Source organism: Daphnia pulex, chromosome 5 (assembly GCF_021134715.1).
Source record: "Daphnia pulex isolate KAP4 chromosome 5, ASM2113471v1".
Taxonomy (NCBI): Eukaryota; Metazoa; Arthropoda; class Branchiopoda; order Diplostraca; family Daphniidae; genus Daphnia; species Daphnia pulex.
Genome location: NC_060021.1, coordinates 380,700 through 402,120, shown reverse-complemented (window position 1 = coordinate 402,120; position 21,421 = coordinate 380,700). Strand labels below are relative to the sequence as shown.

At 39.1% G+C, this 21,421-nt stretch overlaps 3 protein-coding genes and 1 long non-coding RNA gene across 7 annotated transcripts; 3 read left to right on the top strand and 1 right to left on the bottom strand.

The window, feature by feature from the left end:
* Positions 1-4,003: 4,003 nt before the first annotated feature.
* LOC124193903 (NADH-ubiquinone oxidoreductase 49 kDa subunit-like) lies at positions 4,004-6,095 on the bottom strand. Its single transcript, XM_046587893.1, has 8 exons — positions 5,893-6,095; positions 5,528-5,753; positions 5,252-5,453; positions 4,986-5,173; positions 4,635-4,918; positions 4,349-4,575; positions 4,146-4,286; positions 4,004-4,077 (listed from the first exon to the last, which is right to left on the bottom strand). The coding sequence occupies exons 1-8, from the start codon at positions 5,994-5,996 to the stop codon at positions 4,040-4,042; spliced, it is 1,410 nt and encodes a 469-aa protein (XP_046443849.1). The 5' UTR covers positions 5,997-6,095; the 3' UTR covers positions 4,004-4,039.
* A 13-nt stretch (positions 6,096-6,108) lies between these two features.
* Positions 6,109-7,938, top strand: LOC124193905 (galactoside alpha-(1,2)-fucosyltransferase 2-like). The gene is made up of 4 exons (XM_046587896.1): positions 6,109-6,383; positions 6,444-7,218; positions 7,287-7,311; positions 7,382-7,938. Exons 2-4 carry the CDS (start codon positions 6,520-6,522, stop codon positions 7,774-7,776), a joined length of 1,119 nt encoding a protein of 372 aa, XP_046443852.1. The 5' UTR covers positions 6,109-6,383; positions 6,444-6,519; the 3' UTR covers positions 7,777-7,938.
* A 1,660-nt stretch (positions 7,939-9,598) lies between these two features.
* Positions 9,599-12,526, top strand: LOC124193900 (importin subunit alpha-5-like). 4 transcript variants are annotated; one of them, XM_046587888.1, is made up of 9 exons: positions 9,625-9,707; positions 9,870-9,956; positions 10,020-10,100; positions 10,363-10,542; positions 10,608-10,755; positions 10,817-11,072; positions 11,132-11,684; positions 11,748-12,028; positions 12,197-12,526. In XM_046587888.1, exons 4-9 carry the CDS (start codon positions 10,386-10,388, stop codon positions 12,284-12,286), a joined length of 1,485 nt encoding a protein of 494 aa, XP_046443844.1. In that variant the 5' UTR covers positions 9,625-9,707; positions 9,870-9,956; positions 10,020-10,100; positions 10,363-10,385; the 3' UTR covers positions 12,287-12,526. The 4 variants fall into 4 exon arrangements, with proteins under 4 accessions (XP_046443843.1, XP_046443845.1, XP_046443841.1 ...); XM_046587889.1 differs by lacking the exon at positions 10,020-10,100 and having other exon boundaries at positions 9,607-9,707; positions 11,748-12,116; XM_046587885.1 differs by lacking the exon at positions 10,020-10,100 and having other exon boundaries at positions 9,622-9,707.
* Positions 12,527-13,099: 573 nt separating this feature from the next.
* Positions 13,100-13,406, top strand: LOC124193920. Its single transcript, XR_006874541.1, has 3 exons — positions 13,100-13,183; positions 13,255-13,280; positions 13,343-13,406. It is a non-coding gene; the product is annotated as an uncharacterized LOC124193920 (long non-coding RNA).
* Positions 13,407-21,421: the final 8,015 nt, after the last annotated feature.

Sequence of the window (21,421 nt, the reverse complement as noted above, 5' to 3'; positions counted from 1 at the left end):
GGCCCCAGCAGTCTTCAAAAGGAGTCTATCCGCAATAGAGTTGCGATATAGTGTGTCTATAGGGTTCTATGGCAAAATGGCTACGAGGTGTGTCTAGTCTTGTACTATCTAAACGCTCCAGCGTTTTCTAGATAAATGTATAAGATGCGGAACATGAAATGTTATCTCTCTCGTCTATATAGGAGGACGTTTAACAGCGAGACTCTTAGCGATGCCTGCAGGGGGTATAGACGGGCGAATAAATATCAAAGAGAGAGAGCTGCCGGCCTGATGCTGCTGCAAGGGGCAATCAAAGATATAAGCGCGATGAAAAGCTCTTGCGCCTCTTTGGCGATGTACTACCCCAAAGCCAATTGTCTCTAGGCGTTGTCTTGGGAGCTGATTTATTACACGAAGGAAGTAGGCGGGCATAGGCCGGCAGCTTATTCTTCTCTCTCAAGTTCGGCGGCGTTGCAAAAGGCAAGCAGGCGATTATATGAGCTGATGCCGGAACGGGCAGCAGCAGCAGCAACACTTTCATTCAGCACTCGGACAGTTATATGTGCTGCTGGGCCCGTCTATATAAGCTACAGGGATCTATTGCCGGCTATTGTATTAGACTGCTGGGCTCTCTTGCTGTGTATAGACGAGGCCGTAGCTCAACGTCTGGCCTCTTATATACACAGCCAATGCTCCGGGTGCGCGTTATATAAGACGCGGGCCACAGCTGGGCGATACTCGTCCAATAATAAGAAAAGAAACAACAACAGCAATTTCAAGTGGATAGCGATACAAAAGCGCGGCCTAAACGGGCAGAGGAGACAAGTCTATAGTAGGCTAGTAGTAGTAGCAAGAGCTATCAGCACCCGGCCCTCTACTATATCCAAAAGATTAGACCCCAAAGAAGATTACAGACCCAGCAGTGCTGCAGCAGCAGCAGCAGCAGCAGCATCGGCTTTTCATTGGCCGAAGAATAAGGAGCTGTAAATGTGTCTGGCCATCAAGGTTGCGTCCAGTAATCATTCCGTAGGAGCCTATACCCATGTACCATTTTATATAATATCTACGTGACGACAAGGATTGAAAGTAAAACGGAAAATCCGATCCAGCAGCAACTGCTGGCTTTCAACGGGAAAACAATTGACGACCAAACAACCGCATCAGATGGATGAAAATGGAGCACGCTTCCGCAATAACCGGAACGTTTCGTTTGATACAATCGAGACGATAAACAATTACAAGAACGTCCGTGTCGCTGTCCTTTTATTATTATTATTTAGAAACGGGAATACAAGAGACAAGACGGAGAGATGCCAGGGCAATCGAATCAACTCGGCGCAAGATGCCAGGGAGAGAGAACACACACACGTGTACACGTCTACATAGCAGGATAGAATATAGAGTTATATCTAATAATATTGGATATGCTCCCCTTCTTTATTTGTTTCGCCGAAGAAGAGTACAGACGGAAGATATGGTTGCTGTTGAGAGACCCTATAGTAACTATGAGCACAATTCCATCGTCGAGCCCCGACAGTTGTATACAATCCCCAGAGCAGAGACGCCACATTATTACAACAGATAATCTTTTCTCTCTCGTCCGCACCGCCGAATTTATTGTGTGAAGGTGTTGGATGTTTCTCCTGTCTGTGCGTCTGAGGTACATAAATCGAGCAATGTATAATCAAAACAAGTTTTTTTAAATATTACGATTTTGGCGCTCTGGGCGTCAAGTTGGCATGAACCCTTGTTGGCAGACGTTAAAAATATTTAACAAAAAACATTTGTGGAACCAGCACCTTAAAAGGAAATGCGACTGGCCAAATTTTTATCAGAACCATCTCACGACAATGGCTACTTTTATTTTATTATTTCTGTCCGCTGGCTTATGGTACGTACATTCGGCAATTTTTCATGAAAAATCACCAGGAAAACGTTCCCAGATTTTTCTTTTGTTGGACACAAGAAAAAAAATAAAAAACAGCCAATAGACGTGGCGGATAGATTGTCTATAGAACGCGGTGCAGCAGACGTTCAAGTGCGTGTACGATAACAACGACGGCCATGAACAACAACAACAACCATCACCCAAAAGAAAAAGTGATGAAAAGAAGAAGGGAAAATTTCATGCTTGGCAGACTATATGGTCGTTGCATAAATTGGTGTTGCGGGTACTATTAGATGCCGTGCACAAGAGCAACCGCCTCCATATCGTTAAATCACGCCGGCCAGGCCGTCTTCTCCTCGCGATAACCGGGCCTTAGAAATGAAACAACCCCCCGCTACCACCACGCCCGACCGACCCATCAAACGTCCAACCGCTTAGACGTCTCAGAAGAAACGATAATGAAAAGAGTCACCACAATTTACAAGCTCACAGGAGGGGCTTGCTGGTATTATCTCTTGCGTGTGTGCGCCACAACAAAAGAAGAAAGAAAAAAGGACGATATGCTTTAACCATCTTTCTTGTGTGCGCGGTGATATCGGGTCTGACGTGTCCGTCCCCCCCATCTCTTCTACATATGCCCGGCAATAGTCATTACAGTTACTCTCGCCCACCACCCCGCCATAAGGTCCCCCCGCGTCTATTCGGCTGCTGTGTATGGGCATGCATGGGTTACATGCGATATATCTCATCAAAGATGGTGGGGTACAGCTTCACGTCCGAAAACCTCCCACCTATACACCACTCGTACAGTGTTGTCCGCCCCCTTCATTGCAGCCGAAAAATCGATACTCTACCACCACGTCCTTTTCAAGACAAACCAACTGAATAGAACTACACCGACGTACGGTCGACATATATTACTCGACTGCCAGCAGTTTTATAGATATACAACCCCAAAAGCCAACAACTTAAATCCCAATTGGTTTTTCCTATACCTTCTGTATTATAATAGACGAGCTGTAATTATTGGACATGTCAAAAACAAATTCTTTCACAAATCTTTTATTTCTTGGGCTGTTCCATTTGTTGATTCGAGTCAAAAGAAATGAATGATATTGCATTAGATTAGGCCCAAATTCCATGCGATTCGATGCATTTAAATCAAAAGACGGTGGGTGGAATGATTAGGAGTGGGGCTTGGCGTGGGTTGGCGGCGGCGGCGGCGGCCCGGCCGTCGAGTATTGATCTCGTGAACACGAGCGCGTTCCCTCGGGCACTGACGCTCGTCTTTCCCCCCTACGGATAGATCACAGGATCCTCCTTGATACTCCTACTGCCTACACTAGTGCCTAGTGGATCCTAGCTCACCTTTTTTTCCCGAGTCCACCGAACCACGCCATCGAGTCTACTACACCAGCAGCGATCCAAACATTGTGAATCGATTCCTGAATGCTAGTTGAACAGTGCCGAGCTAAAGAAGAACCAGCGCAGCCCACTCTCCTTCTCCGGTTCAGATAAAAGGAGTAAGGAAAAATATATATCTAAGAAAGAGCTTACACCTCAATGTCAAGATTACATTCGATCCAGTGACAGCGTCGTCGTCGTTGCAATGGAAGCAGTAGCCAACTGCATTAATGGTGTCATGCAACCAAGTAATGGAGCTCAAATGCACATGACTCTCGCGTGTACGAAAAAGCTAAAAGGCACCATTACCGAGATTACGCCTCGACCCTATTAAAGAAAGCGCCAAAAAGGAGGAAAACCCAAAGATTTTCTGAATAAGAAAAATAATTAAAAGAAAACAGAAAATCTACTTTTATTTCCTTGAAGAAATAATAAAAAGGCTGAATATACCTATCCGCCCACGAATTACTTTGACTGGGGTTCTCTAATATCCAATGATCGTGTTTCTAAGTCATCACAACACGAAACCAGGAGGAAAATGAATACATTTTCGAACCATTTCTGCTTAAAACTTGAACATGAATAGCATTTTACGTCAACTAAAGTCAAGAGTTTCATGGTAGAGGTTGAATTAAATTTTCCCATACACATTTCAACCACTGTATGTGTATTATATAATCACCTAATTCAACTCGGCTTTACATATACAAACTCCATTTCCAGTTATTCAAGTCACCGGTGTGGAGATAAAGAGGGCGTGGAACACATTCAGCGATCAATTTCTCCAAAAACCACATCCAGTGTACCTGCGAATCAAATTTAATTAGACGGTCATATATTCCAGGACGAAATCTGCATATAATTAAAAACGAACCAATGATGGCGACAATATCGGCGAGCATGTGGTTGCGGCCGACTTTCTCCAACGCGGCCAGATGGGCGAAACCTGGCGCCTTGATTTTGCAGCGATATGGGCGTGAAGAACCGTCAGAAACGAGATACACACCAAATTCACCTGGAAATCAACAACGAATTAGATTGAAATTTGGTTTAAGCCAATAGATAATAACAAGATACCTTTGGGATTCTCTACAGCCGTGTAAGTGGCTCCTGGAGGAACGTTATAGCCCTGTGTGAACAACTTGAAATGGTGAATGAGAGCTTCCATCGACGTTTTCATTTCGGATCGCTTGGGCGCCATGATTTTGGCATCGTCAACACGGACCTCACCCACCGGCATTTTATTCAGGCATTGCTCGATGATGCGGAGAGATTCCCGCATCTCTTCAACACGGCACAGGTATCTAAGAAAATTATGAAATTTATTATCTTGTGCTGCGAAGACGAGGTGATGTGACATTACCTGTCATAGCAGTCGCCTTTTAGTCCCACGGGAACGTCAAATTCAACCAAATCATAGGCGTCGTAAGGTTGAGTTTTCCTCAGGTCCCACTTGATTCCAGATCCGCGCAACATGACACCACTGAAACCGTAATTAAGTGCGTCTTCGGCGGAAACGATACCAATGTCGACGGTTCGCTGTTTCCAAATGCGGTTGGCAGTCAAAACGTCTTCCATTTCATCGATACGTTCTCCGAATTTGCTGGAAAACTCGTAGATGTCATCCATGAGACCCAACGGGAGGTCCTGTCAAGATCAAAACGTTGGCGATAAGAGAAATGTTTTTAGTGGACATTTGAAAAGAAAATTCTACCAGAGCCACTCCTCCTGGGCGAACATAGGCAGCGTGCATGCGAGCTCCTGATACACGTTCGTAGAATTCCATCATCTTCTCACGCTCTTCGAACAGCCAAAAGAAGGGCGTCAAAGCACCGATATCCAAGGCGTGAGTACCGATTTGCATCAAGTGATTTAGAATGCGCGTAAGTTCGGCAAAGAGCACTAAATAATTGAGAAATATTTTTTAAAAATGTCATTAGTCATATGATATTTAGAATTGCGATAAAAATAACTCCTCACCTCGAATATATTTGGCTCTTAGTGGGACGTCAATGTTTAACAATTTTTCAACAGCCAGTGAATAGCATTGCTCATTTCCCATCATCGAAACATAGTCCAAACGGTCAAAGTAGGGAAGAGCTTGAGTGTAAGTTTTGTACTCAATCAGCTTTTCTGTACCTCTGTGCAGCAAGCCGATATGAGGATCAGCTCTGACAACAGTCTATCAAATGAAAAAGTAATGGTAATGTGAATACAAAGGCAGTCACACTAAAAAGAGAAAAAATCGGTTTTTACTTCTCCATCAAGTTCCAAGACTAAACGTAATACACCATGGGCAGCTGGATGTTGTGGACCAAAATTAAGGTTGATATTGGTGACCGATTTCTCTACTGGAGCTTCATAGTGGTTTAAAGGAGGCATTTTCCATACATTTGCTTTGGTTTGCGGAATTAGACATGGCATATCATATTGTTTGTAATATTCCATATCAGGATTCCATGTTGCCCCATGTCGCCGTGGGCTGCAAAAGAAAACAAAATCATTTACCGACACGAAAGAAAGAATAACCCACTACCTACAAGAAATTATGTAAGGGTTTAGGTTCATGTAAATAAAGTTGCTGAGCAGACCATTTAAAATAAATTAAACACAAATCTTACTTGGCAAAGAATCCTAAGGAAAAATGGGGTAACAGAGACTTTGGTGCAGAATTAATTAGGGAAATAGTTCCCTTTTTCAACCCAAGTCCAATAACGGCAGACATTTTTCTTCAGAGAAATACACAAAAAATTCCCGAATGTAACATTTAGTTGCTAGATGGCTCTGAAGTAGCACATTTACCGAACAGCGATACCTAGGAGTACAATTGGTAACTAGCTACTTTTGTCTTTCCGCGCATCAGACAGCATGTGCTGTGAACAATCATTTCTTTTTTTGTCTGGCTGATCTGGCTCTCAGCCATCCGGTTTACAGTCCAGTCAAAGTCGAGTCGAGACTTTGTTAGTCAAGTCTTCCGGTGGTATCCACCCCCTAATTATTTCATGTAAAAAAACTAAAAACAAAACTAGGAGTTACAGAAGATACGCACAGGAAATTGCAATGATTTCAACAACTGTTTTAATATTTGTCGTCATCTCTTTCAGAAAATAAGGTAAACAGTTTTTTAAATTTCCCTATGCAGTTGTAATCATAACATTCCTTGTATTTTCAGGCATCCGCGATTTGTTTACAAATGATATCATACTCATTAACAATTTTTCTAATGCAATTAAAATAATGGAAGAAGAATGCCTAGATGCAACATAAAACGGACAGTGTTTTCTCTACTCCTGATTGGATTCGCTTTCTTTCTGATACTCTCTTGTCGAACAAGTAATTTTCTCACTCAAGATCCATGGAAGCTAAAAAAAGAAAAGGATGTCAAACTTGTCGCACCAATCAACGAAATCTCAAATAATCAATCATTCCACGTCAAGCCAGTCATTAAATTACCCCACAAAAATCTTTTAACTTCAAACAATCCCAGCCTTAATCATCAATTGCACTTCCAGAATTCAACTTTCATTTGTGGGAAAGGTGGTATTTTGACAGTCAAATCTGGAGGCCGCCTAGGAAATCTTATGGGAGAATATGCCACACTGTGGGCATTAGCTAAGAGAGATGGCCTTTTCCCCATTTTGCAGCATCGAACTTATACCACATTGACCAAATACTTCCTTGAAACTTCAATTCCCACAATTGTCAACCTAAATTGTTCACTCGTGTGGAACTCTATGAATTTACATGTCTACAACAAATTGAACAAGGGTGAGCGCTCGAAAATTGCTGAAGAAGGCATCTACATTGATGGTTATCCTACATCGGTGTCTCTTTTTCATCGTCATCGGAATGAAATCATGAAGGAATTTCGATTTAAGAAGCAGTTCGTTGAACGAGCACAAGCAGAATTATATCGACTCAGAGAAAATCGCCAAAACGTTGTTTTTGTAAGTTATTTAAATTTATCGAAAAGATTTTTTTTTTCAAATCTATTAATTGTTTTATAATATTCAAGGTAGGAGTGCACGTCCGCCGAACAGGTGAGTTTTTATAATTTTTCATGATGAAACATCGGAAATAAATGTGCCATTTTTCTTTTCAATTACGTAGATTACAGCCAGTTCCTAAAAGGGCGTTTCCAAGCGCAACTAGTCGGAGAAGTCTACTTCACACGTGCCATGGATTATTTTCGAAAAAAGTTTCCTTCAAGCTTGTTTGTCGTCGCCAGCGATGATATGGATTGGTGTCGAAGTCATCTGAAACCGATCAACAACGATGTCGTATTCGCTGGGAACCGAAATACTGAAAATCCGGCCGAGGATATGGCATTACTAGCAGCCTGCAACCACACCATCATATCCTACGGCAACTTTGGATTCTGGAGTGCGTATTTGGGTGGAGGAGAGGTCGTATTAGCCGGTAACATCTCTAGTGTCCCGACAGAACTTCAACATTCCATTCGTTCAGCTAATATCTCCAATTGGCAATTCTTTCCTGGATTCTAATTTTGCTTGAATCTTAATAACAGTTAAATGTCGCTTGGTGCTCATTTTAAAGATTTTTTTCATTAGCACACGTATTACTAATATCACTATTCAATACTCGCATTGCCTTTAAATCTGATGAGACTGTATGAGATGAAACGCGTATACACAACTAAAATCGAATGTAGCTGATATGCGCTTCGAGAAAGGTCGAAAGCCCTAGTATTTATCACTATCGATCAGCCGCCTCACAATTTAGTTGACATAGTTAACTTTTTATTCTTTAGAAAACAATTGTTGAAAAATGGGCGTACGGTAGGGCAGAAACAAATAATATCCTAGATAGTAAAATTTGGGATCATTGCATTGTTACAGGTTTACGTTGACAGTTTTGTTTTCTATGTGCCTTCTGCCTTGTCTTCTACTGTCATATTATTTTTTCTTGTTATTTCACCTTTCGTAGTGCACATACAGTCTTTTTCTGGTAATTGTTCCAATGTGCCAATGAGACGAGGCTCTTTCGTTTATGAAACCGGAACTGTCTGTGGGCTGCTCATGTGAGTTGTGTAAACGCACGGTATGACGCCGCCAGTAATTTCGTCGAGAATTCTGGTCCAATCTATATTTGTTTACTGGTTTTGCTCTTCCGTTACCCCCAATAGTTACCGTTATATTTCTTCTCAAAAATCATTTAAAGGAGATATTAAAATACAAAATGCAGAACGTTCCACAAAAAAGGGGAATCGAGGAAGTTCCGTGACGAAACACCCAACTTTTTTACTTTTATCCTATTTCTCTTTGCTTTGAGTATGAAAAGTCGCGCACCAAATTTTGAAAGTGAAGCGAAGCACATTATAAAGGGTTTGTACTTTGTAGAGAGAAATATATGAAATGTATAATATATGAAACGCTGCATTAAAAAAGCATAGTCTGCCTGAAATTTAATAACTAAAATTTAAACCGTTATTTAAATTAGACTTTAAATTTAAATTAGACTTTAAATAGATAACGATTAGGTTTTGTGAGAGCCAGAACAAACTGATTTAGATTGTAGAGGTTGCGAAATCAAGGTTCCGCGCCATCTGCGAAATCTTATTTCAAAAAATGGTTCATAGATGGCTGCTCGAAAAAGAAGTCAAAAGTCGGCCTGGAATTTTCGAAAAATCTCAACTTTCATTAAATTAAAGTTTAATTAAAAAATTAAGCATCTTAGGCTATTTCATAGTTCGATAAACTGTGTTAATCCCCGGATGAAGCTTAATTTTCAATAATCGGTTTCCACATAACAGGTAGTTGGGGTGTTATGTGGGTCCGGCTGGTTGCCTCTTGCACTTTGGTTGTCGGAACTTGATTGTGACAAGATTCCGGATTAGGTTCTGGTCTGGTTTCAGTTGTGGTATCTGATTCAGAATTTTTGACCAGTAGAAACCAGACCCAAGCAAATATGGTTGCGCAAACGAATACTAAAAGAGCCATTTTTTCAAAATACGAATTGTTTGTAGTATAGTACTTCTAGTTAGTTAGCTATATTAGCCTACAGCTTTTGACTCTTCATTATAGACTCTGGCCGACAATGGAGAGCACGATAGGAATTTTCGTATTTTTGTTCAATATTTCAATTTTCTATGTAATTACTTCAAAATTTTTTTCTGAATGTAATCAGCAGAATTTTACGATCAATGTTCAAAAGAAATTATTGCGTTAAAGTTAATTTTTGATTATTATATCGCCGATATAATAATCGCTTAAGCTTGATTCTTAATTTCTAAGATTGCCGTCGATTAATTTGCGATTGATGTAGTTTTTAGCGCCAGATGGCTACGATCAGGAATCGTGACTCGTGTCGTCTGCAGTCTGCTGCATTTTTTTGAAACTACTCGGGTGTGAAGTCTCGAGTTTGTTCCTTTGTTCCTCGTTGGGTGTGGTAAACTGACGATTTTCTCGTTAAACAGGTAATATTTTTTTATTTTTATCGAATTCTCAGCTGTTAAAAGATTGTTCACATAGTCAAATTCTCTAATGTCCTTTGTGAATTATGACGTTTTCAATTCCCACATCAAACGTTGCTCGCTTCCCAGTTATTAACACCTGTTCAACTTCCTTTGTATTAACAGTTCAGATATGACTGATGCCTAGAACACGAGGAAACTAATTTTATGCCAAAGTTTGCAAGGTTTTCTGTTTTGGTGTTCCCATGTTAGGTATTCACATGACATAACTGACTGTCAAGTTAATTTCATTCCATTTTTCACTATTTACCAAAGATGCCAACAGAATTCAGGTGATTCAGCCTTGATTTCAAGTTATCGGGATGGGTTTTTGGTGTTGAGTTATTCATTTTCCAGGTACACAAGAACCAGGACAGTTTTGCGTAGGATATTTTGGTTTTTGTAATACTAGACCTAAACCAACGCTGTAGATCAGTAGGGAAATGTTTTCTTTTTGTGCTGGTTAGCTCCCGACTTCCTTCTCAATTTTTTCTCTCTACCTTTTCCCTTCTTTTTGTGGTAGGGGCTGAATTAGTAGTTGAAAGATAGGGCATTCTTAGGTTGGAAATGACGATTTGATACCATATGTTTTAACATATATTTTTAAATCTATGGACAGACTGTTCATTTTGTGTAAAGGAAATGAGACGTACTGAGGTGAATGTTGAGTTGCGGAAATCAAAGAAGGAAGACCACCTAAAGCGACGCAACATTGAAATCGATGATGAGCCCCTCAGCCCTCTTGAAAACACAAATCGTGTGACTGCAGCCCATATGAGTATTGAGGACATAGTTAATGGTATGTTTGTGGCAGCTTTTTTTTTCTGTTAAGCCTATTTTCTCATATTTTTCTATATCACGTAGGTATCCATAGTGGTGATGAAAAAATGGAAATTACTGCAACACACGCTGCACGTCAAATCCTCAGCAAGGAACGTAACCCACCAATTGACATCTTCATCGATGCCAATGTCATTCCCAAGCTGGTGGAGTTTCTCAGTCGTGTCAAACAGTATGTTGTGTCTTTATAACTTGGTTTCTGAACATTTCATCATGATGCTTTTATGTCTTAGCCCAGACCTTCAGTTTGAGTCGGCCTGGGCTCTCACCAGCATTGCGTCCGGCACATCTGATCAGACTAAAGTTGTCGTCAGTGCTGGGGCTGTTGCTGGTTTCATTTCTTTAATGGGTTCACCTCATTCAGTTCTGGCCGAGCAAGCTGTCTGGGCTCTCAGTAACATCGCCGGAGACGGACCAGAGCTTCGAGATCACGTCATCGAGCTAGGCATTATTAAGCCTTTGATCACCTTAATAAAACCCGGTTCTCCAGTAAGTTCAGTTTTAAAATTAAATACATGTGAACATTTAATAAGTTATTTTATTATTAGTATACATTATTGCGTAATGTCGCTTGGACTTTGTCCAACTTGTGTTGCTACAAGATATTTCCACCCAGTGTCCATGCAGTCCGGCAGATTCTTCCCGCTCTATCCCAGCTTATCCACAAGAACGACAAAGAGATCCTAGCCGACGCTTGCTGGGCTCTGTCGTACCTCACCGTTGGCCCGAACGAACGGATTCAAGAAATAGTCAACGCCGGAGTCGTCCCTCGGCTTGTCGCTTTGTTGGACCATAATGAATTGGCCGTCGTCATCCCCACTCTAAGGACTATCAGCAACATCGTTGCAGGAAGTGATTCCCAAATCGATTCCGTCATGGCTGCTGGTGCCTGCCCGTTGCTGGCCAAGTTGCTTAATAATTCACAGATGAACATCGTCAAGGAAGCTGCCTTGGCCGTGTCTTACATTGCTGCCGGCAATGCCATCCAGATTCAGGCTCTCTTCACCAACAACGTTGTTCGTCCGTTGGTGGACGTGCTGGGCAAAGGTGACTTCAAATGCCAAAAGGAAGCAGCTTGGGCCATCACCAACATTACCTTGGGTAAAACATTTCAGTTTAACTGGTGCTGATTGATATTTTTAAACTTTTTCTTTATAATTTCAGGTGGCAATGTGGAGCAGATCGCTTTGTTGCGCCAGTTTGGTGTCATCGCTCCGCTGTGCGCTTTGCTAGAGGCCAAGGAAGATAGCAAGACTATCTTGGTCGTTTTGGATGGCTTGGCTAATATTTTGGCCGCTGCCGAGAAAATGGGCGAACTGGAGAAAGTTACCCTTCACGTCGAAGAGTGTGGTGGCTTGGATCGCATCGAAGCTCTGGAAAGCCACGACAATGTTGAAATCTATCACAAGTTTCTGGACATTCTGGAGCAGTACTTCTCAACTGAAGTAAATTATTCTTTTTTCTTTTGGGTTTTATTTCAATGATTATCACAACTGTTCACATTCAGAGTGTTTGTGCTGACAACTTCACCATGTACTGAGATTTTCAAAAATTATTTTTATTTTGAAATCCCCTTCATTTTTATGTAATATTTTTGTTTTTTATTTCGACAGAGGGATGAAGATTCCGAGTTGGCGTTATCTCCATCGCAGAGTGCCCATTGCGAATTCAACAACCATCCATCTCTAAAAGCCCCCGAATGAGGTTTATAATTCTAAATTTTGTCATCCAAAATTCTTTTTTTCTGCTTTTACAACGGTAAATATTTTTTTCACTTCTTTCCACGCTATCCTAATTCCTAACTAGTTTTGGCCTTTTTTTAAGATTTCAAAATTTATTTAAATTTAAAGTTTCCATTTGCTTTCATTTCTGTTTATGCACGATGTCTTCTTTCCTCTTTCTGAATGCGCGACAAAAGAGCAATACAAAACAACTCAATCAAACATGGATCAACTTTGCATTGGGGTCGTTTGATGTTGCAAGTTGTTTTGTGTCCCAATCTTTTGGGGAAGTCATTTCATCTGATGTTGCAATCGAATTCAGGAATTATCTTGCCACGTCTGGACGCTTATTAGGCCTACCAACTAAAGTCAAATTAATTTTTCGACGTTTGTTATAAAAGTGTTTGCTAATATTTTACTGGACTAGGGACTTTCATTTCCTTTCTGAAGTTGAGCATCAAGTAGTTATCGATCCTTACGGCAGTTCCTACAGTCCTTCTGTTGGACTCATTAACCAGGAAAAATAAAAAATGCAACAACTGGGAGGAAAACTTTTTCGACTGCGTGTCACGACCTGTAGCCAAATGAAGGACAGTCAATTCAGATTTGCCACCGTCTTTGATGTCAACTTCGTTTGCTAGAATTATTTAAGTAGAGAATCTCGAAATCTTTTTTCGTGTCGTTGCCACTTGCAAATGAAACGGAGGGATTCCATTCTCGTCGCGTATGGTGGGATCGGTTCCTTTTCCAGCATCCCCATCCAACCCATTCACTCAATTTCCCCAATCACCCATCCAGATATCACAGGTTGCGCAACTGGTGATCCAGTTTTGTCAAAATATGGGATTTCGGGCAGATTTGTCCTATTTTTTCGCTTCGGTAATGTAAGTATTAAAGTTCAATTTTTATCAATTGATTTCGGAAATTGTTGGGTTGTTGCTGTTCCATAGACCAGGAGATGCTGAACTTGTTCGAGGTATCTTCTCGTTATCTTTTTTTTTTACTGCACTCTTAATTAGTCTTTTTATCCAATTTCAGGTTCACCCTTCACCATTGTGCTAGGATTATTTTAAGTTGTCCGGACGACGGATCGGGACTCTCTGAGGTATTATTAGAGCTCTTTTCGTTGGTTTGCCGGCTATACTTTTTTGTTGGTTGAATTCTATCCAGTTTAAATCAAGATGGAACTTTGTTTAACACGATTGCGTTTTATTCTTGATAGGATATTGTGTTCAATGCCCTAATATTAACAACGACAATTCATTCCAGGAAATATTCATCCCGACCTCAACTTCTGATTCCGCCCTGTGTTTTCTTCAACTTGTTGTGTTCCCGCCTGTGCTCCTCGACCACGAAATCTGTGATTGATACACACCGCCACTATACCTTTGTTCAGGTGAAAACAGTTTATTTACTTCTGGTGCATGTTACTCCTAGTTGTTCGATGACACAGACACTTTTGTATGACTTTGGTTTTGAAAAGCGAAAACAGGTCATCTATTGTAACATTATTTAGTTAATTGCCCTGGAAATTCAAAGTTCAATGTTTGCATATAGACGTTGCCATGCCAAGAAAGGTGATGAATCCATTTTTGTTAACAATGCCGGGGTCGGCTCCCAGTTGAATTTGTTGACGAACGTTTATCGTAGGACGTTTATTGTAGACTCTCATTATTACCATCGCATTCGCCGGTTTGTTTTCTCTTTTTCCGTTGCGCTTTTCTCTTTCAACAAATTGGCAATTTTTTCACCGTGGCCGTTCTCGTTGATCGTTGCGTAATATAGCGCCTTTTTGTGTAGACTTTAAAACTCAGGAAATCAGTCATTGATCAAAAGCAATAACGATTTGCCGTGACACGAGGATAATGTGTATAGCTTTTTCGCCATTTTGGTGGAAGGTTCCATCCCTATTCCCTATATAATTGAATTGATTTTCTTGTCCACGTTCTTGAAAGGACTTATTTGCGTTCTGGTTGTCTTTCGTTCTTGGAAAAGGTTTGGCGCTGCTGGGGGGAAAAAACTTTGCTCTTTAATTATCTTTTCTTCATTGTGTCACTTTATGGCACGAATAAACCTTGCCGATTTTCAAAAGAGGAATAATCGCCAATCAATTCCGTGTCGGGAATTTCGACGTTGCTCCCCAAGGTTTTCTGTTGATGGCGTTCCATCACAAATTGTAAATTGTTGACAGCTCAATATCGCCATTTTCATAACAGTTTTATTGTCGAATTGCCCGAAACTAGCCTTCCACATTGTCGTGCAATAGCCGAACAGCACAAGACGAAGACCTTTTTTTGTTCTTTGTTTTTAATCAAAAGTAAATCGTTTCATCTTTTCGTCAAGATCTTGTGACTCTGCTTCTTGACTTTTTTATTCCTCCTCAATATTCGCTTTGATGGAAAAAAAATCTAGACATTGCAAATACGACAACCTCGTGTTGACGTTTTCTCCTTTTTACCATTTTCGTTTAATATTAAACATAAAATCAGCTAGGAATCTGTTTTTTCTTTTTCCCCTTGGTCTAGTAAAATGAATGACACAACGAAACTAAAAGATTTGAAATTTAAAAATGAAATTTTATTTGGGTCGAAAAAGAAAGAAAAACAAAATCAAAGGGTAAACAAAAGAAACTACTGGACCAGCCCTACCATCGATATAGTCGTCATCTTGCTCGGCTACCTCCACCCGAAACGCACATTAGAAACTGATGGACTCGTTTGAGGTTACTGAAACCCCCCCGTCAAGGTGTTAGTCAACTGTACACTGGCGTGCGAGTGAAGATGATCTAATTCCTTTCACCGTGTATAGAGAAGTCATGATAACTCAACTCGTACACAAGTGTCGGGAATTTTGGAAAGTCTTCAATTACATCACACCAGCGACAGCTCATCAACTCCGTCGACGGGTTCATCCGCCAATCCCTTTGGATTGTCGAGAGAGGAGGTAACGTCATCGCAAGATAACAACTATTCTGATAGGTAAAACTGACGTCCAGCTTCAATTGTAACTTAACTTTAATTTAAGAAAAAAAAATTATCAAAAACTAGCGAGTTCCGTTTTGAAGAATTGCGTACACTCTTTTGCAATTGGCTAGTGCACCCCAGATCGTGACGTACTTATTTTCTCGACCCGGACGATAAATCTGTACATTATGATTAAACGCTAATTCGCTCAACAAATAATCCTCGGAAAAGATGTTTCTTCTCAAATTGATTGTAGGACACTCGATGGTGACTGGCAGGTTGTCGATAACGTCGGAGCAAGCGGCCAGTCGGCTTTCAGCATCTCCGCCGGTTATGAAAAGATTCCCATTGATAAAGTAGACACTTACCCAATATTCATTTTCTAGCCTTTTTACATTTGTTCCATGGCGTCCAATAACTCGCCCGCAATCCTTATTCGATATTCCAGTCACGACAATTCGATCGACGTAGACTTCTTTTTCTATAGTGGTTGTGATGGAAAATTCGGGTAATGAAGCCTGCGGTTGTTTAGTGCACTGCTTGACGGCTTTCTTTTCATTAAAGGTGTTGGCCGGGGTATTCTCCATTGCGTCAGTTACTAGAGGCTGTGGTTCGGCCACTGGTGATTTAGCTTGAACTGCAGTGGAATTACAAGCTAAGAATGGCGTTAAGATTTCAGTAATTTCTGTGTCTGGAGGGATGATGGTCTCTTCGATTTGGAGTTGGTTGAATACCTCCTCATCGGTGCTGCATCCAACGTCCACTGTCAATTTTGGTTTCATTTCTTTCTGATTATTTTCCATTTCTGCCAACTTCTGGAGGGCCTCGTGTTTTTCCTTTTCTAGACTTTTTACTTGATCCAGTAGTTGCTTCATTGTGTCTGTCTGGTTGGTAAGGGATACTCGTAGTTCATCCACTTCCGCTTTACTGGATAAAAGAAGACGATCGGTTTCTTCTATTTTTCGCCTCAGCTGTGAATCATTTTCGGATAAACGGAGATTGTTTGCTTCGAGTTCAGAAATGGTTCTACTCTTTGACTCCAGCTCTCGTGTAGCCACGGTCAACTGCGAGGTGTCTAATTGTTGTTCACTTAGGCAAGTCCGCAGTTTCTCCAATTCTACTCGACTTTCTTGATTTTGCTCTTGAAGTTTAATAATGGCTCTGTTTTTGGATACCAGAGCACGTTGACTTGAAGCTAGCTCATTGTGTACCTTGTGCAATTTTTTTTCTTCATAACAATTATGAAGTTCCTGCAATTTCGTTCGTTTATATGCGATAAGTCGGTCCTTGGCTTCAATTTTTCGCATTAGCCCCGAATTCTCTTTTGTCAAATGGAAATTTGCTTCTGTAATGTCAGTAATTTCACGTTTCTTTTCTTCGAGTTCGTTTTTGGTGGTTGCCAACTCGTCTTGTACATTTTGGTACTGTTGCAGCTTTGATGAGGAGTCTGTCAATTGTGATTGAAGTAGACTCAACTCATTCTCCAAACGTTCTTTATCCAAAACAAATAGATTATTCTCAATCGCTCGACTGGATGCGATGGGACTGGATGCTAAACATGCAGTTTCGATTTCGGGGATTTCAATGACTGGAGTGCTGGGCTCTTCAATTCGCCTCAGTTGTGAATCGTTTTCGTCCAAGGTGAGATTTTTCGCTTCGAGTTCAGAAATGGTTTTATTCTTTGACTCAAGCTCACGTGTATTCACGGCCAACTCGCGCGTGTCTAATTGTTGTTCGGCAAGGCAAACGCGAAGATTTTCCAATTCCGCCCGACTGGATGCGATCAGTCTATCCCTGTCTTCAATTTTTCGTCTTAGACGCGAATCATAATTTGCCAAGCGAAGATTTTTCTCTGTCATGTCAGTCATTTCAATTTTTTTTTCTTCGAGTTCGCTTTTGGTAGTTGCCAACTCGTCGTGTACGTTCTGAAACATTTGCAGCTTTGATGAGGAGTCTGTCAGTTGGGATTGAACTAGACTCAACTCATTCTCCAGGCGTTCATTTTCCAATACGATCAGGTGGTTTTCTGCCATCAAACGAAGAAAACTTTGGTTGTTCAAGTCTTCTCCGCTGGGAGTCGAAAATCCATCGTTAATTACAGGTCGGGGAAGTGCATGCTGGTTAGTGCATGCAAAGTCAGGTTCAATCATATTCAGGTTATCAGCCGAATGCCGAGTTGGTGATTCGGTCTGTCGACTGATGATGAAGGCACACCCCTTACGGAAAAATCTCATTAAAACTCATAAAGAAATACATGAGAATAACCTTAATTCTCATTCATTTTGTCGTGATATTTTGGTGAGATTAACAGCAAAATATCATTTATTTGATGACTTTTGATGAGAATTTGGGACATTTTCAAGTTTAAAATCAGCCGTTAATCATTAATTTCATGTGAACAAAGTGAGAATTATGTTATTTCTCATCTAAATATAAATGATTAGTCGCGTAAATATAATGATTTCTGACTGAGGGTTTACTGTAATCTCGCTTAATTTCTCTTTTTCCACAAAAATGTTAATGATTTTCTCACTAAAATTTGAATGAGAATTTGAGCGCTTTTAAATGAGATTTTAATTATATAAATTGAAAAAAGAATTGCCCTGACCAGGAATCGAACCTCGACTTCCAGGGTGGCTTGCCAATCTGCTAACCACTACACCACCAATTGATGTTATAATTGAAGCTTTTTAACGTGGAAATTAATAAATTGGTTAGTTTAGTGATATAACAACAGGGTTATGGGACTTAGAATAATTTACACAAAAAACACATACCAGAGTCAAATAGAAATTGCACTCAAATTTACTTAGCGCGTGAAAAAACTTAGTAAAAATTTCTATGATGCGTTTTGACATACCATATAATCAATTGGTTAGTTTAGTTAGATAAAAGCCAGATTTCGGGACTTAGAATAATTCACACACAAAAAAACACACCAGAGTAAAATAGAACTTTCACTCAAATTTACTTAGCGCGTTAAAAAAAATAGTTATCCCAGCCTATCTTGTGATTATAAAAACATCGTGTAATTTTTGTGAGAATTAGATAGCTACCATATATTTACGAAAGGTAAAAAATAAAAAATGTAAAAGTCCAAAAAGAATTTAAAGTCAGAATATTTCATTCCAGGTAGGCCTATATACTTATTTGCTGATTTTAACGGATATTTTTAGGATTGTATTAAAAGAATACAAGAAAATATTTTGATGTCATATATGTAGAAATTTTCCCTTGATTTTTCACACATCATTACAAAACATAAGAAAATATTGACGATTAAATAGTTATAATTTCACATCTGATCTGCTGTTGAATTGTAGCTGATTATTACTGACTTTTTGTTATGAATTTGAAGATTTTAAAGCCCAAAATTGGGTGAAAATAATACCAAAAAATCTTTTGATTCCTTAGTGGGAACTGATTTTCACATGATTTTAATGAAAAATCTCACTATAAAGCATTAGAGAAATTATTGATAAAAAGCTCTTAATAAATGATAATATACAAAATAATTATAATTAAATATCATGATCTCACACCTAAATCTACCTGATTTCTGATAGACATTTAATAATAAATTTCATGATTTTTAAGCCAAAAAACTGTATAAAAGAAAACCAAAAAAATCGTATAATGTCATAGGTAAAATTGATTTTCACATGATTTTATACAAGTATCTCAATACAAAACATCAATAGAAATTAATGATTGATAACTCAGAATATATGATAAAATATTTATTTGTTATAAGAATATATCATGATATTCCCGCTTAATAATCACTGTTTTTTTGCAGATTTTTCATGCGAAAAAACTGCGGAAAAATCATGAGATTTTATTGATTTTCACATGAATTTATACAAGAATCTCTTGACAAAACATCAATAGAAATTAATGATTAATAACTCAGAATTTATGACAAATTACTTATTGATTATAAGAAAATATCATGATATTCCTGCTTAATAATCACTGATTTTTTGCAGATTTTTCATGCGAAAAAACTGCGGAAAAATCATGAGATTTTATTGATTTTCACATAAATTTATACAAGAATCTCTTGACAAAACATCAATAGAAATTAATGATTAATAACTCAGAATTTATGACAAATTACTTATTGATTATAAGAATATATCATGATATTCCCGCTTAATAATCACTGATTTTTTGCAGATTTTTCATGCGAAAAAAACTGCGGGAAAATCATGACATTTTATTGATTTCCACATGATTTTATACAAGTATCTCATTACAAAATACCAATAGAAATTAATGATTAAAAACTGAGAATACATGATATATTACTGATTTATTTTAAGAAAATATCATGATATTTATGGTTAATTATCACCAGTTTCTTGCATATTTCTCATGCGAAAAGTCTGTGGTAAAATCATGAAATTTATATGATTTCTTTCTGATTTCTTACTACGGATTGGGTTATATCTCATATAAAATGAGACAAAAATATTTTAAACACTTTTAATGATAAATATGAGGGTGAAAATTCTCATCAATTTAATGAGAAATATATGAGATCATCAAAAATTATTAAAAAATCATTGATGTCATTAATAAACATATGATTTCTCATATAGTTTGATGAGATTTTTCCGTAAGGGACAGTGCATTGATGATGAAGGTATACAGTGCATTCACTGTCCATATGAGCTCCAAGATGATATACAGTGCAGCCATAAGCGAAAGGAAAGCCAATATAGTGACTGCCAAAAGGATGATCATTTTCACTGCTGTTAGATGGTTTGTTTGCAATTGAAAACTGCGATGTTGACTATTGCCGTTGGGGTTGCCTTTATAGACTTGCCAGGGGAATCCCTTTTCGCACTGTCTATTTCCACCGTTTTCATCAGATTTCTACTTATGTTTATACTATTTTACTTTTTGTATTAAATTGTAATCATACTTTAAGGTGTAACGAACATTGTTCAATTAGTTTAAAATTTATTGCAATTCATTTAAATATTTTAATTGCATTTTTGAAATGAAGTTTATTCGGAATTCCGGTTTGGATTCAAATGTTGCCGGTCTGGACATGTCTGGGAAACGACAGGGCGCCCGTAGCGGTGAATTCACCAACTAAGAAGAATAAAAGTTTAAGAATTACCTTTAATTTTTCATTGAATTAAGATTCTAAGGCAATCATTTCCGTGTTTTTCTGGAGCATTATTTTGGTTTTATTTGGATTTTCAAAAAGGTTGACGAGTTGCTGTTGCTATAAAACCGATATTTACGAAATGATAAATTAGGTTACAGGGACCCGTCAAGTCGTTAATTGAATCGTCTGCGTGTTGTTTAGCCTAATGCAAGTGTGTAACGAGGTAAGCCGTGTTAAGCTCGTTAGGGCGTTAAGATCGTTCAGGTTATATTTTAAGAATTCAAATTTCAGTTACTCCATACTCCACTCGATGGGAGACGACGTGAAACTTTTGATACCATATCTGACCAAATATTGTTTGACAACCGTTTTCCCGTAAACTAAAATCAGTAACAAAACTCGTTAACGTTAATCACTTTTTCTTTTAATTGGTTTATTTCGAAATCTTTTTGGTGTTTGTTTTATAATGGAAATAATTGGACATTATCATGAAAAAAGTACCTTCCGTATAATCAATGAATATTGCAAAAGTTGCCGGGAATTCAAGTTCAAGACGAATTCAAGATCTCTACCTCAAGACAAGCTTTGCCGATTGGATAGAAATTGTTTTTGAACAGTTGCAGCTTATAGACTTGATTTACTTCCAAGGCAGACACGTAAATTCTGACGGAGCCGACCGTGAACGTCTTTAAACCCAATTTCGATGACTTTTTCAGTTTAATTGTTATTAGGCACGCTTCCGGATTGAGAGTCTTGATGGGAAAGTCTTGATTCCATTCCGGCTGGCTGCTGCGGATCGTTTTGGTTTTGCTGACTTTCTTGTTGTTCTTGTCCTGTTCGCGAATCTTGCCGCCCCATTCCTGGACCCGCGTGGAAACTGAAAGGTAATATTTGTCAGAATCCTTTTCCTTGGCTTCTGGAAGGTTTACTCCTCTCAGAACTCTGACATTGAAATGCTTTGGTGTCTGGTCTCCTTCCTCGCATTCAGACTTTTCGGGATTTGGGGGCAATGAATGGGGATCTCCACGATTA